This window comes from Pongo pygmaeus, chromosome 9 (genome assembly GCF_028885625.2).
Source record: "Pongo pygmaeus isolate AG05252 chromosome 9, NHGRI_mPonPyg2-v2.0_pri, whole genome shotgun sequence".
NCBI classification, from domain to species: Eukaryota; Metazoa; Chordata; class Mammalia; order Primates; family Hominidae; genus Pongo; species Pongo pygmaeus.
Genome location: NC_072382.2, coordinates 125,766,741 through 125,783,778, shown reverse-complemented (window position 1 = coordinate 125,783,778; position 17,038 = coordinate 125,766,741). Strand labels below are relative to the sequence as shown.

The following is a 17,038-nucleotide window of genomic DNA, read 5'->3' as shown; positions in this document are numbered from 1 at the left end:
AAAATAAATTCATTTAATGGTTTTGCAACATTTTATTATCAAATTGGATCCTGGTTACACATTTTATTTTATTATTATATATGTATATATGTATGTATGAATATGTGGGTATGTATTCACATATAAAAATTGTTTGCATATAACATATTTTGTATTTGGGGAAATTCGGACAAAAGCATTAATCAGTTAATATCACTGGGCTAGTGACTGTACTGATATATTCCAATAAAAACACATCTAGATCAGGAGATATAATATTAGTGGCTACCAAGTTAACTTACAATTCCCGGTCATTCTTCACCTATCAAACTGCTGAGTTAAATGGAAATGTGATAAAAATTTACATCCTGAATCTTTTAAGACGTTGATAGTGATATTAATCTCAATGAGCTGCCCTAAAGATGCAGTAGTTTTTATGACTCTTTTACTGAAAATTGGAATACCCAGGGGCTTCCATATGCCCCTTTCTATTGAAACAGCCCCTACTTATTTCCAGGTCAGGGAATCAACACAGAGATTCTCTCAGTTACTAAGAACATCAATTCCAACTTCACACTCCTAAACTAGGAAATAAGGTCAGAGTAATTCGACATTCTACTAAGGTGGACTTGGTTCCAAACTCCATTCATTACCTCACAAAGATAGAGTTCAATAAATTTAAAATGGTCTAGATATTTTCCCTGAGTATTTAATCCATGGAAGGAAGACAGGTCCATCTGAGGAAGGCCAGGAAGAATATTCATAGCACATGCTTGTGTTGTTACTGTGGAGAATACCTGCTCTGCTTTTAAATGACACTGACTCAGTAAACTGACTCAATCAGGGAACTGATCAATGGCATTGACACTCATGGTGGCTTAATTTTGGACTCTATTTATGAGACCTGATAGAATTTTGTTATATTAAGCAAAAAGGAAGGGCTTTCAGGTTTGCCAAAATTCTTTGTTGGTTGATCTATTTAGACTATCACAGTGCTCTTATTGTTCACTCTAATAACTTTCTCCATTTCTCCTCTGGTAGTTTAGTCCCACTACTTATGATCCATCAATCATCGTAATGTTGAGAAGTTTATTTCAACTGCATCCATCTACTACTATCCTTGGTCCCTAATGTTTCCTTCCTCAATGTAATTTTTAGATACTTGGTAAAGGGAGTACGTTTCTTGCTCTTTCAGGGAATATGGTTTACACACAAGTAGACAGGTGGCACTTGATAAATCTACTTCCATATATCTGGTTTACCAAGCCATTAGATTTCTGTCCCTGTACCTTAACTTTATTTAATGTAAGCTACTGTTGAGCCTTAATGTCAATCAACCAATCAGTAAGTAAATAACATAAGACTACTATTAACTGAGCAAGCTGGCACATTGGATGCAGAATGTCTGGAAAACATGCTTATGTTGAGAATGCATACAAATCTTCAATGGCACTCCTATGTTTGTTGCAGCACTGTTCACAATCGTCAAGATTTGGAAGCAACCTAAGTGTTCATCAACAGATGAATGGATAAAGAAAATGTGGTACATATACACAAGGAAGTAGTATTCAGCCATAAACAAGAATGAGATCCTGTGATTTGCAACAACATGGATGGAACTGGAGATCATTAATGTCAAGTGAAATAAGCCAGGCATGGAAAGACAAACATCACATGTTCTCATTTATTTTGGGGAGCTAAAAATCAAACCCATTAAACTCATGGACACAGAGAGTAGAAGGATGGTTACCAGAGGCTGGGAAGAGTAATGGGGGAGTTGGGGAGGAAGTGTGGATGGTTAATGGGTACAAAAAATAGAAAGAAGGAATAAGACCTACTACTTGATAGCATAATTGGGTGACTAGAGTCAATAATAACTTAATTGTACATTACAAAATAACTTAAAGAGTGTAATTGGATTACTTGTAACTCAGAGGATAAATGCTTGAGAGGATAGATAAAAAATGAAAAAAACTTTTTCAGAATTTATTTTCATCTGACAAAAATTAATGTGGGAAAGGGGGTGAACTAGGGAGGGGGGAAGGGCATCTGAGATATGCGACCAAAGAAAACTCTTTCTTGGAGCAGCATCTTGAATCTGGAAGCAAGATAGGAATAGCCTCATCAGACAGAGAAGTAGAGACCAATTTTTCTGGCTATGAAGATTCTATGTGCAGTTGGGGAATCAGGGCACTGCATCATTCAAATCTCGCCACTAATCTCCTTTGCATTTTAGAGTCCTGTTCTTTTTAAATTATTTCCTAATTTTACATGAGAACCCTGGAAAAACGAATTCATCTGATATTATAATTAAGAATCTACATTCAAAAGATATGTGTTGGCCTGGGAGCAGTGGCTCACGCCTGTAATCCCAGCACTTTGGGAGGCCGAGGCGGGCGGATCATGAGGTCAAGAGATTGAGACCATCCTGGTCAACAGGGTGAAATCCCATCTCTACTAAAAATACAAAAATCAGCTGGGCGTGGTGGTGCGTGCCTGTAGTCCCAGCTACTTGGGAGGTAGCAGCAGGAGAATTGCTTGAACCCGGGAGGCAGAGGTTGCAGTGAGCTGAGATTGTGCCACTGCACTCCAGCCTGGTGACAGAGCGAGACTCCATCTCAAAAAAAAAATATATATATATATTGTTTTTGCTGTTTCAGCCAGTGGCCACAACAAAATGAGACATTATTTTATCACAATCACTGAATGTCCCTGGGCTTCTGTATATCCTTTATCTGAAAATGGCAGATTCGAGACTCTCAGACCCTTCCTGTAAACTGCTACTTGCATTAGAAATTGCCATCCCATTCCAAAATAACTTAAATTTTTTATGCCCTTCCTAGGTATAAGCAGAAAATAAATTTACTAATATGATATGTAAAATCACCAGGAGAGGTAGAGAACCAATGACCCCATTCCAACTCTCAGTGTCCCAACCTTTCACAGTAAATGTCTTAACTACCACAAAAGAAACGTAGTAAGTATGTGTATTTAATCTACATTGCAATTCATTAACTTAACTAGATTATCCCCAATTCTATAAGAGATAGCAGATTCTGCTTGGACAGTTATAGAAATAATCTAGTTCTCTGTCCATGTATTAAGTTAGAAATTTAAAACCCGAGGACTGTGATTTTAAGATCTTCATTACAGATAAGCAGTCAACACCCAACAGCCCTTGTTTTCCATGTGTTCTTCTAAATGATCTATTACACCAGACATCCAGGCCAGAAAACCTTCCTAATGCAAATGTCTTCAACTCGGGAGACCACAATTAATACTTAACATTAACTCTTCTGACACTGGGCATCCAATGTCATCAGCTACCAATGGCCTTCCTCAATTTCTATTCAAATCCTCACTCACCACTTTCAAATCTACCCAAGTCAGTCAAACCTACATTGTCATTCGTTCAAGGTTTTCTCACCTGATACCCCTTCTGGTTCAAAACACCCCACAGAGGAAAACATGCGTGTGGCTAGTGTCTCCACTCTCTGGACCTTGAAATGTCTTGTATGATTCTCCTCTGGCTCTTGTGACTTTTTGACTCCCTGTTCTCACTGTCTCTTTTTTTGCTCACTGGCTACAATCTCCCTGCCTGTCCTGTGCTGTGACTTAGATAAAGAAGAAGCAGTTCCCTTAACAAAAAATGAGACCAGCTTTAGGGAAATTCATAGGTTACTTTTGATCTGCCACTATAATTTTTTCCCACACATTGTGTACTCTCATGTACTAACTTTGGTAGTGTCGTGATAATTCTCATATATGCCAAATCCCTTTTCTGTCAATCTATGAATATACCATTTGAGAGAAGGCTATGGGTATCAAGTAGCCAGGTACCTATGGTCTTACCTGGCATAACCCCGACCTCAAATCATTTTTACTTCATTTTCAATTTCTCCTCTATCACTGTCTTCTTTTGGTAGGTTTCCAGTGACTGTGAGTCTCATTCTATAATTCTTAACCCATAACAAGATCTTCATGTACTCCCACAAACCCAATCAAAACCCTTTGTTTCTTCCAGAATATCTTACTCACTGGCCTGTTCATTAGCTCATTCTATTTCCAACTCTGAGGCCCACTGGCCTGTTCATTCAATCATTTTTCTTCCAAACCTGAAGGGTTTTTTTTTTTTTCCAATCTCATAAGTCTCAGATGTCCTTCTCCTCTCTATCTAGTTCCCTTCTTTCCCTTTTCCTTTCCCCTTTTCCTTCCCCCCTTCCTTCCTTCCTTCCCTCCCTTCCTTCCTTTGTTCCTTTTCTCCCTCCCTCCCTCCTTTCCTTCCTTCCTTCCTTCCCCCAGTTATTCTACCTAAAATATGCTTACTGATAGCTTATTATCATATGCTGCGCACCATGGCACATTATGTACTAAAACCAAGCCTCACTCACCGATTTTATGCTGTAGTCCTAAGGCTTTTAGCACTAGACCTGGCTGCACAGCTGACTTTTTGGAAAAAGATACCCTCCCCTTGTTTCACCCCTGCAACTACTCTACCCTTCACCTCCACATGCCTCCCCACATTGCCCCAAAAGAGGAACTAACAAATATTTTTGTCAGTTGCACGGTATTTTATCGATCTGTTCATGGGAATTGTCAAGTTCACTGTTCTAAGCAAATGGATTAATTAAATATTTGATCCCAGTTGAGAGTAGTATCTTTACCTGTTTCTCCTTTCGCTTGGCCTGAGAGAGCAAGAGAACTGGATCTGCCCCCATTTGGATACAACTGAGCCATTTATTTTTAATTTGCTTTTCTCCCATCTTTTTTCTCTTCTGCTTCAAAAGTAGATGATGATAGCTCCTTTTTGCAAGAAGTCTCCCCACCCTTTCCATGTCCTCATCCGCATAGAAAATCAGATGGAAAACAAAAGGAGGTCTAGGGTAAAGAACAACCACTAAGGCTTTCTAATGTAGATTAAAGGCCTTTCCTAACTTTCCAAGGTCAAGCATCCACATTGGAATTTGGAACCAAAGCTTCAGTTTGTAATCATGTATTCCTTTGTCTTGTATTTATCTATGTAAATATACACAGTATTCCCATTAGCGACATCACAGAACAGGAGAACTCTCAGTGAGAGGGACGATTAGGTGTTTGGAGTCTTAAGTCTCTTCCATCTTCCTTTCTAAATGTAGACTTCCCTATTAGCAGAACGCTAAATCTAATTTAAACTCAACATCATATTCGTGCAGTAGGAACATGTAGTAATACAAACTAAAATAGTTAATGCTGACCTTATATGATTTCTTAAGTGGGAAATGGCTTGTCCAAAAAACAGAGCAAGTGCAATGTTGTGTTTCATAACACACTACTTAAACATCGCAAACCAGCAATGGCTCAAAGTAAGCAATTAAAACATATTCAGCACCAGACCAAAAGTATTTTAACAACTATTTACTGAGCTATAGTTTGCCTAGCACTAGTTCAGAACTATAAGCTCCTCTATTCTCAGAGCTGGGTAAATTGCACAATTTGTTTATATAGACTCATATGAGATTTTATCCATTAACTAAGCCATATGAGCTTTTATCTTTGGAAAAGTCCTTACTCTCTTTAGAACTCTGTTTTTTCATGTATAAAATGGAGATGCACTCTGGGTCATTTATCTAAAAGTCCTTCTAGCTCCAACCTAAGTGTGTTTGACTTTTGAGGATTGCTACATTTTTCATATTCCTTCTAGCTTAGTCTCCTATTTGCATACTAAATGATCTAAATGGTTCTGCCCAAAATAGTATTGTCTGTCCTAATGCAATGTTCTAGTAATTTACTCCTTCTGAGTTAAATTCATAGGGTACCTTTAAAAGCAATTAACGTATGGCATTTATTTAGTACCTGTGGCTTTTAAATTATTTCACATATATCCCCATGCTTTTATGGTTAAATGAGTAAATCGTTAGTTGCCTCTATAGCAAGAAAACTAAATCCCAGAGAAACTGAAGGGGGCCTCCTGATTCCTGATCAAGTGCATGCTTTTAGCAGGATCCTATGCTACAGGGGCACCACTGGCAACTAAGTGAACTCCCTCGAGTAGCAGTAGTACTGGCTTTGCTGTTAACAAAGCCCACTGCAATTTATTTCCATTTAAGTTAATTGCCCCTGAAGGGCAAAGCAGAAGTGATGTCAGCCCCCTGCCCCCTCCGTCTCTCACCCTACAGGGACTAGAGGAAGAAAAAAGCTGCCTGCCAGAAAGTGAGACTCCAGGGATCAGGGCCTAGGAATGCCACTGCCAACAGCTTCAAATTGGCTACAAATGGGAAGGGGGAGCCCAGGGAAGCATACAGAAGGAGGGCAATGACATAAGCAAGAAGGGGCATGTCAAAGGCAAAGACAAGGAAACCTATTGAGTTCAAAAAGGAGCCTCCATGAAGAACAGTAAAGAGCATGGGGAAGCTGAAGGAAGCAGCAGACGATAGCCTCACAGCAGATTCCCAGCCAGGTAGTGGTCTCTTTTTGTTTTCCATTTGATTAAATGCATGTTAGAGATGCTGGGAACAGAGAAGGCACATTAGGTCCTCCTAATGGCATTACGCTTTACAAATACCTGGGTAGGGGTGAGTCTTTACATTCTGCTTACCAAAGTCCAGTCTCCCTCTTGGAGTTTCCTGAGACACAAGTGTTTCAGGGTCTACCTTAATCTTAGTTCAGTTCAAACAGGGTTTGAAATGGCCAAATTAAGCTAGTATATGGCTACTAATGTCCTTTTATTCCCAAGGCTTCTTGTGAAAATTGCTTCTTTTCCCCTTACACAGATGAACATATCACATGCTGATACTATAATGTGATATTAACTAAAATGTATACACCAAGTAACTGGAGTAGTTTTAGTTATTAATGGGTAAAGCAGGGTATTTTTCTCTCTCTCCAGGAGTAAATAATATTATTTCTCTGTGGAGAAAATAAATTATAAAAGTGAATGAAAACTGAGATGTCAAAGTAGCTAGATGGCAAGGAAAAAAATTATAGTACAGAAAAGAATTGGGACTAGGAGAAATATTGATTTTTCTTTGTGTAAGAACAAAATTTAAAATAGGAATTGATATTGGGACTAGGAGAAATATTGATTTTTCTTTGTGTAAGAACAAAATTTAAAATAGGAATTGATACAGATGCAAAAGAGATTGATGTTTCTTTTTTGGTTAGAAATCTACACCTACCACACTCCCTCTTTTTTTTTAAATGAGAAACTGAGACTAGAAATTTTAAGAGATTTATCCAAAATAATATAGCTCATAAGTAGTGATGGTACTGAAATTCTTATGATTTTGAAAGTCAGAATACAAGATCTAACTGATATTCTTCTAGATTCAGTGTCTAAATAATAGACTGATCCAGGCAGAGGGAAATGCCTTTGCTCAATACTATTTGAGAATCTTTCTGTTAAAGGTATGCTACAAATGGGATGAAAAGAAAGATGAGACAAAGCCCTTGTAGGAGCTCACAGCCTAACGAAGAAATTAGACACAGGCACAGGGTAAATTTCAGGATGCTCATAGTAAGCCTATCACAGAAACGTGAATGGAGTACTGTGGAGGCCGTGAAAAATGAGTGGCCATTTGGAGGAAAGAGAGCAAAGTGGGTAGGACATCTGAATGGGATTTTGAAAGGTCAGTGGAAACTTTTCAGACATCAGAGGAGCAAAGCCATTCTAGATTAAAGGGGCTACTGTATAAGGAAACAGAAAATGTTTGGTTAAAGCACAGTTATGGGATGGAGTGCTGAGAGGAGGTTGGAGAAGTAGGTCAACACAACCATGCCAGTCAATTTGCACTTTCCCCTTGGGCAATGTGGTACCTTTAAAGGTTGGTAATCAAGGAATTGCCTAAGAAATCACTAAGAATTGCCCCAGAAGTTGTTTCAAAATAGATTTTATAGCTACCTTGGGAAAGATTATTCAGCTTCTATGCAGTTTAAACTCTTATTTAGGGGACCAACTGTTTCGGTTTACCAGGGACTCTTTTAGGTTTAGCACAGAAAGTCCCAACCCCGGAAATTGCTCAGTCCTCAGCAAACTTACTTTTACTGAGAAGTATATTCTCTGTGGCGCTAAAGATTGAGAGGGTTTGATGAGGGATGCGAGGCAATCCATAGTGTAGAGGGGAGAGAAGTAGTCAAAGGGCAGGCAGCTGCAGCTGCAGCTCCCTCACCCACCAGGAGCCCAGCTGGAAGCCCTATTTCCTTGCACATCCTCTGAAGCCTTCTGAGAGATTCAGTGTTGTCCCTGAACCTTCTTGAAGGTGACACGCCATTTGGATATTTGCCTCCAATTTGTGAACAGACTATTAGAGTAAATGTTGATGGAAGGGGCCCGGCGCAGTGGCTCGTGCCTGTAATCCCAGCACTTTGGGAGGCTGAGGTGAGGCGATCACGAGGTCAATAGATCGAGACCATCCTGGCCAACATGGTTAAACCCCATCTTTACTAAAAACACAAAAAATAGCTGGGCATGGTGGCGTGGGCCTATAGTCCCAGCTACTTGGGAGGCTGAGACAGGAGAATCGCTTGAACCCAGGAGGTGGAGGTTGCAGTGAGCCGAGATTGTGCCACTGCACTCCAGCCTGGCAATAGTGCAAAACTTTGTCTCAAAAAAAAAATGTTGATGGAAGTAAAGTGACACTAGGAAGAACACCTCACATTGCTCTCAGTTACTTTCCTGATTTCTCCCTGACACTTGGCGGATCCCACTCACCAGTAATCCTGGGAGAAGAAGCCCTTTGTGATGCTGCTCCAAATTTGCAGGTGTGTCATCAAGCACTGAACAACTCACTAGAAACCATAGGTTCACTTCAGACCAGAGCCACACATGCAAAGACGGAATTTGTCTAACAATATGAGATTACAAGACATATTTGATGAAAAATCACAGCTAATGTTCATTGAGTGCTACTGTAAATTATGTGAATTAATTTAATCTTTACAACAATCCTATGACGTAGACACTATTATTGTCCCCACTTATAATTGTAAAAACATATTAAAAATGTGATTACCAATGAGTATAAGTGAACTAGATCTTTGAACCCAGTAAGACTTCAGAGGCTGTACTCATAAGATACAATATATAGTGCCCTACTGTATGGGTGTACAGGTAGATGGATGAGTGGATGGACAGACAGACAGATGGATGGATGGATGGACAAATGGACTCTACTTTCCAGAAGTAGAGAGAAAAAAAGGCAACCCAGTGCCTTGGGGCTAAGATTTTGTACTGATTCACTATTCTGAGAGATTTTAAATGACATGTAAATTTTTATATAGATTTCTTGAAAATAGATATTTTTAGCTAAAACTTCAGAGGTTCTGAATGTATTAGGTTCAGTGTGCAGGTCAGATAGTATATGTTTTTTAAAACCTGCAAATTTTTTCATTGGGCACACTTAGACAGGAAATATAATCACAACTCTGATGTTCCTAGAAAATCAATAAGATGCAAGCTAACTCTCTGGTATACATATCAGAGATCAAACTGAAGGAAAACAATGGAACAGATCTTCCTTTATCAATTAATTTAGCTTTTATATGATTATACTTCTTCTTCCTGATTGGAAAGGAAGATTACTTCTTCTGCGTATGATTTTCCTTCATTCTCCTAAATTATGTACACATCATCATTTACCTTTAACCTTGGAGAGAACAACTGCTCCCTGACACCAAGCAGAATCTCAGAATCAGGAGTTGAGGGGGAGTAAGGTGAGAAAATGATAAAGACCAGTAGCAAGAATGAGAGAGAGAAAAGAGAGAGAACGGATAGTTAGATAGATGATAGATAGATAGATAGATAGATAGATAGATAGATAGATAGATAGATAGATAGATATAATAGATAGATAAATATTCTTTTCTGTCCTTATTTGGGAGTGACACAGAATTGATGTGCTGAGCCTAGAGATCTTAGAGGGGTATTGAGCATCTCCCTCTGCTACTTCTTTTGGCAGATGTGAACAGCAAGGAACTGCAAAGTGGAAACCAGACTTCTGTGTCTCACTTCATTTTGGTGGGCCTGCACCACCCACCACAGCTGGGGGCTCCACTCTTCTTAGCTTTCCTTGTCGTCTATCTCCTCACTGTTTCTGGAAATGGGCTTATCATCCTCACTGTCTTAATGGACATCCGTCTCCACCATCCCATGTACTGGTTCCTGTGTCACCTCTCCTTCTTGGACATGACCATTTCTTGTGCTATTGTCCCCAAGATGCTGGCTGGCTTTCTCTTGGATAGTAGGATTATCTCCTTTGGGGGCTGTGTAATCCAACTATTTTCTTTCCATTTCCTGGGCTGTACTGAGTACTTCCTTTACACACTCATGGCTTATGACCATTTCCTTGCCATTTGTAAGCCCTTACGCTATGCTACCATCATGACCCGCAGAGTCTGTAACTCCCTGGCTTTAGGCACCTGGCTGGGAGGGACCATCCATTCACTTTTCCAAACAAGTTTTGTATTCCAGCTGCCCTTCTGTGGCCCCAGTCAGGTCGACTACTTCTTCGGTGACATTCCTGCCATGCTGTGTCTAGCCTGCGCTGATACCGCCATCAACGAGCTGGTCACCTTTGCAGATATTGGCTTCTTGGCCCTCACCTGCTTTGTGCTCATCCTCACTTCCTGTGGCTATATTGTGGCTGCCATCCTGTGAATCCAGTCAGCAGATGGGTGCCGCAATGCCTTCTCCACGTGTGCTGCCCACCTCACTGTTGTCATTGTTTACTGCACCTTCATTTACCTGTGGCCTGGTTCACAGGAGCCCCTGGATGGGGTGGTAGCTGTCTTTTACACTGTCATCACTCCCTTGCTTAACCCCATAATCTGCACACTGTGTAACAAAGAAATGAAGGCAGCATTACAGAGGCTGGGGGGCCACAAGGAAGTGCAGCCTCACTGACTTCATCCATCGCAGACATGCAGGAAACACTATAATGCAGGGCCCTGGATGGGACACCAAATAAGTGGAAATTTTAAAGCAGAAATAGAAAGAAAGATTCATGCAGAGAATAGAGGACTCCTGGGTGGGTACCCGGAAAGTTCCACATTGTAACCTGTTCTCAAACATGATTTTCCATATGTCTTTCTTCAGTGCCAATGAAAAGCAGTTAAGGCAACTCAGCAAGGATGGCACCTTGTTAAAAAGATCCAAAATAAGAAAATGTCTGCATGAAACCTCTGCTTCTCTGTGGCATTCATCTACATGTCTATTATTTCTTCTAGTCCCTGCATTGATACCTGTTATCTCTTTCCAGGCTATAAATAACTTTCCTGCAAACCACCTGATTTGACCTTGACAATAATTATGTGAGGTAGGTATTATTATTTTCCCATGTAACTGTGGGGAAACTGAAGTTCAAGTAAGAGGCTTATCCAAACTTCCTTCTCTCTGCCTTTTACCTTGATGAAAATGGTAGGTCATGAGCTTGGACTTAAACTTGAGGGGGCAACTTCATCTCAAGGTGAGGGAGCCAGTTACGCATGCACTGCACTAGGACCTGCGGAGGCCGAGTCATCTGAGCTTGCACAGAGCTCCACTTTTGTAAGATTGATGTGGGTGTATCAAGGATAAGCTTTCCAGCTGTGCCACATAAACTGGGTCTCCCTGATGCTTCCATGGATGTTGAGGAGGCACAACATCTGAGATAGTAGATGCATGCACGTGCTACCACACTCCTGCATTTGTTACACAGCTTTTGAGTATGAGTGTGGGGCAGGTGGCTGCAACAAGATGAGTCAATAGTGACCTGAAGCATGTCCTAGTCACTTATGTCTTATAACAATCTTGTCAGTGTCTAAATGTGGGTCCTTCACCCTCAGGACACCATGGGTGCTACAGTTGCTTTTGTTGATATTTCAAAAGTATGTGGGCAAATACAGTCCAAGAGGATCACTACATTCCCCCAAACTCAATTCCAATTGTAAAAACACTGGAATAATGGAGAATTGATTTCTGTGCACCAGAAGCTTTCTGAGAAAACTGTGTGTTGTCAGTGACTTTGCTTGTTTGAACAGCGGAGATGCAAGGTTAAACATCAAAATATGTATGAATAGGCAATCCAATTCAACGTGACACAATTTTTTTCAGTGTATCGCCAAAACCATGACATTGTTGTCTATTCCAAATGGGTTTATAATCTTATAAAAAGAAAATGCATTTATATATGAGGCAGAGAGATAAAACATATGACCATAAAATAAATAAGAAGTGACTGGTATAATTCAGTGTGCAATGAATATTACTCAGGAGAAGCAGAGAGAGAGGGAGAGTATTAGGCCTGGAATTTATAAAGCTAGCTTATTGAAAAATTTAAGATAATCTATAGTTTGAAGGTCTTGTAAGATCTAGTCAGTGAGATGACAGTGATTTTTTCCTGTGATGAAAACAACATAAATCCTTGATATAATCCTAGGAGAATGCTCCAGAGAAGACTAATTAACTATCTTAGGAAGAGCAGCCCAAGACAGTTACAAACTCTATTTGGCAGACCTACAGAACTGCAGTGCAATGGGCACATAAACACTCCCTGGCACAAAGGGGGGCAGAAATTATGTAATCAGTCCTTTGATCCCAGAGAAGTGCCTACTTAGAAGTCAAATTCAGGCAAACACGAGGACTTCTTTTTCTCATCAGGGCCAATGACACATCACACAGACAGAAAAAGGTCACATAAAAAAATTAATTGGTTGTTTTGCTCTTAATAGAGAAATAAAAAATACATCTTATTATTTTATGTTAAGAAAACTACCACATAAAAACATCAAACAGCAAATTTTACTTTATACTGTAGCCACACAGTCAATGAGCAGCAGGGCTAATATGTGAACTTATTTCTGTCAGCCCAGAATTTGAACTCTCCACTAGAAAGAGCTACACAGGGTAGTATTTTTATGCAACTTCACTTCTTAAGAGGGTATTTTGATTTCAAGTTTGTTCCGAGGTTATCTAATATTGAGAATAAAAAATGAATAAATAAGACAGAAAAGGAAAAGTAGTGTTAGCCTGTATGAATATTTCTCCACTCTTGAAAATAGAAGCTAAAAACATACTACTGTTTAGAGTTTGAATATTAAGTATTCTTTAGTGTCTTTTTATTCTTTGGCTGTATATTTTAAAATTCAAATACATATGTTGACATATGTGCAGATATCATTATTATATATATGTTAGTACCAAACTTTAAAAATAGCTGCAGCTTGAATATACTTTTAAACATCTAGTAAGGTTATTTTCTCATTCATTTCTAATCAGGTTCAGATTATTTGGGGCCATTTTCTCATATCTGTTTTTTTAGATTAATTTCCAGATATTTTATCAAGTAGTAAACAAACAGAAACATTTCTGCCATCTTAACTGAACTCATATTAAAAACAGAAATCATTTTTAATATATTTACCATTCACATTATATTCAGTCTTTTTTGTCGTAGAAAGAGATATACCTACACTTATTCATGAATACACCTCACTAGAATACACCTCACTAGAGTGTCTTACTTTTTATAAATACATTCTTTCCTGTCATGACCTGATAGCCATTCTAAGTTAAGTTTGTATTTATCTGCTCAGATCATTTATGTAGTAATACTTAAATTTTAATACTCAGCAAGAACCCTAATTATCCTTATTTCTAAATTCCTAGAAGGCATTTCAATTTGTCGATATCTACTTAGCCTTTCCAGATTTATTTTCTTTATCTGTAAAATGAAGTTAAGCAAGATGATCTCTAAGTTATTCTATATTTTGATGTTCAAAAGTTTTATAATTGTTCCAGTCCCACTGAGTTCATAAAAGTTCATGATATGTGCTTTTTAAAATGAGGATACAGATGGTCTCCAACTTATGATGGCTCAACTTGATGATTGTGCAAAATCATTCTATTTTTCATATTCAGTATAGTATTCAATGAATTTAATGAGATATGCAAAATTTTATTATTAAATAGGCTTTCTTTTGGATGATTTGGCCCAACTGTAGGCTAATGGAAGTGTTCTGAGCACATTTAGGGTGGGCTAAACCGAGCTATGATGTTTGGTAAGTTAGGTGTATTCAATGCATTTTCATCTTATGATATTTTTGACTTATGATGGGTTTATCAGGACACTAATTCCATTCTAAGTTGAGGAGCATGGAGAAAAACACTCCTAGGAAAGAGATAAGAAAAGAGGTGTCATAGCAAAATCTCAATTCATTTTTTTTTGTCAGGCTTGACAGTCACTAGCCAGATTTTTCTCACCTACCATTTTTATACTATATGCAGGTGGTGAAATAAAGTAAGCACGATTTGTTCAAAAAATTATTTCTATTTGCATTTATTTGGTATTTTGACTATTTCATCGATCTTAAAGGATTAGGCTAAAAATAATTGGGGGAAGTTTAGTCATGTTGATTTAAATTTTATGAACAGTATATGTATAACAGTATATGGCATAAATTGTATACAAACAGTCCAATATTGGAATTGGCTTTTTTGAAGTAGTGACATTCTCATTCTGAAAGGATCATGTAAAAATCAGTGGTTTGAGGAACTGACTTTTAAAAAGTTAAGATTTTATGTTATTTCACATACTATCCAGGGTTAATAGCAACTATTAATAGGACATTCTTTATACATTATTATTTTCATTTTAAAGACGTGGAATTGATATATTTAGCAAGAGGAGAAGAGGAAGTGAGCAATCTGCCAAATATCCTTCAACCAGTAGGTGACAGTGACAGGACAATAAACCCAAGTCCATCTAACTTCATAGTTCATGACATTTTTTGGCACTCTTTCAAAGATATTTATGGAAAACCTTCCTCTTCTTAGGGAGCTATATCACATACACATAGAAAAGTATAGAAGTACACTAAGAGAGTTTCTGAACAGGCTACATATCAAAACACACTGTTAAATGCCACTGAGTTTACAGGGGAACCAAAGCATTCTTAGGGTAGAAAGACAACATGGAGAGGACAGGCTTGATCTTAACCTCGAATAGTAGCTTAGATTCTTGCTACTCAAAGTGCAATTCGTGGAACCACATAATGGAAATCTCTGGGCACTTATTAAAAAGACAGAATCTCAGTCCCTACCCCAGACCTGTTGAATTAGGATTTGCAGCTTAACAAGAGTCCCAGCTGACTCATGTGCACACTAAAGTCCGAGAAGCTTTAGAGATGTTATCGGATAAAAATGAAGTTGGTTTCTTCAAGGTGGGATTGAGTAGGGTGAGGAGAACAAGAGGAGATTAACAGTAAATTTAGCAGAGGTTGAGAAAATCTACTTGCATAAAGAAATGCTTATTGAACAGAGAAATGTACTTGAGTAGAGAAAAGTTGTAGGGGATAAGAATAAATGGATACCAATCACATTTTAGAAGTTTTGAGTTATAAATTGAGAATTTTGTGTTGCACAGTAAATCAGTATGTGAGATTGGGATTATTAGCATTTGTGGGAGGGGACCAGTGAGATAAACTTTTGAAATTTGATCAGTCAATGTTATGCAGGATGAAGTGATTCATCGAAGGGGAGAGGTGAGAGTTGAGAAGACCTTGTAGGAGATTATAATTATAATCCCTCAGATGTAATGAAATGAGAGACTCATTATAAAATGAGTCTTTTATGACCATTACCTTCAGGCTCTCATTTCGTTATGAGAATAACTTATGATGGGTCTCATCCCATTATGAAATGAGAGACTAAGGATAATGGTTATAAAAAATTGAATGCAGATACAAATAAGACATACATTTCAAGAAAAAGGCTATTCATGTTTTTTAAAAAACAGAAAAATTCATATGCCATTCTGATATCAAGCTTTATACATTGAAGAGAATAGAAGGTGTGTGTAGTAAGACAAGTCCTAAAAATTTAGAGATGAAATCCAGAGAATACTACAAACCATAGAAATTGCCTTGATTATTAAGTGAACACACAATTCCAAGCTTTGAAAGAGTTTCAGATTCCAAGACTCACTCTGGGTGTGTGGCAGGTGGGATTCCTGTACTCTTATTGATGTAATGAAATTCAGACTCCAGGCAAAAGTTCACAAGTATTGGATGAAATTTCCCATGCCTCCTGGAAATAAGGCACTGCCTGTCTCCATCTATAGCTCCACTAAAGAATCCAACAGAAGCAGGAACAGAAAAAGATGGGAAGAAATCCACTTTTATAAGACTTCTATAGGAAGTGGATTTTCCAGGCCCTTTTGGAGACTATGTATTCATTTGAATAGGAGATTAGTACTAACATCACCTGGCTATAACTTGTGTGCTTAATGCAATTAAGAATTCTTCTACTGAGAGATTCAAAGAAAAAGCAGATGATAGTAACAATATAGGATCTTCAGAATAATATTATATGTCTTTATATGTACCATGGTGAAATTGTACTTGGAGGTGGCTTCTCAGAAGAAAAAATATGTTAAATCAAAGGAAAGAATTCAGTTAAGTAAAAAGGGGAGTAACTAATCAGCTACTATGAATGAAAATAAGGTAATAAGGACCAATGGCTCAATTCCAATACCCACACCTAGTGTCACTGTGACTGAGCATCTCTCATCCTAATGACTATGGGCTCAGAACCTTACCCTTTTTTCTGTTTCTCTTTCTGTATCACTGTGATGTAGGTAGCATTTGTTTAATCTTCACTAAACTATTTTTATTTACTATCTAAATTATTAAAAAAAATTCCTAAGCCCTGCAAAAAATATAAATATAACCCAATGGAGGATAAAGCACTAATAAAAAAGAATTGATTATCTACATGGGAAGAAAGTGCTATGCTCAGAGAGCATGCTAACCTGTCTTGAAAAGTTTAGATCATGCCTTGGACAGTGGAATCTCCATCTTTTAAGTGGAAAATGAAAAATGGTCAATGTGAAAGAATCGTATGGGAAAAGTTTAGAGAAGGATGGTGACAGATGTCAATGTGACCAACTAATAGAAATTAAAATAAGCCAAATGTCAGAGTTTAAGTTATTAAGTATAGTGATTGTAGAAAAATAGAATTATAGACATTAGAACTATTTCAAAGGAGGGCATGAAATAATAGAATATTAGGTATGCAATAATAAAAGCTACCAATTAATTAGTAAATTAC

The 17,038-nt window shown here is 38.1% G+C and overlaps 1 protein-coding gene across 1 annotated transcript; it reads left to right on the top strand.

Annotated features, from left to right (window-relative positions):
- Positions 1–7,462: 7,462 nt before the first annotated feature.
- Positions 7,463–10,855, top strand: LOC129008757 (olfactory receptor 10G6). Its single transcript, XM_054441069.1, is given in 3 exon segments — positions 7,463–7,555; positions 7,903–8,037; positions 9,872–10,855. Coding segments are annotated over 3 exon segments (1,212 nt in total).
- Positions 10,856–17,038: the final 6,183 nt, after the last annotated feature.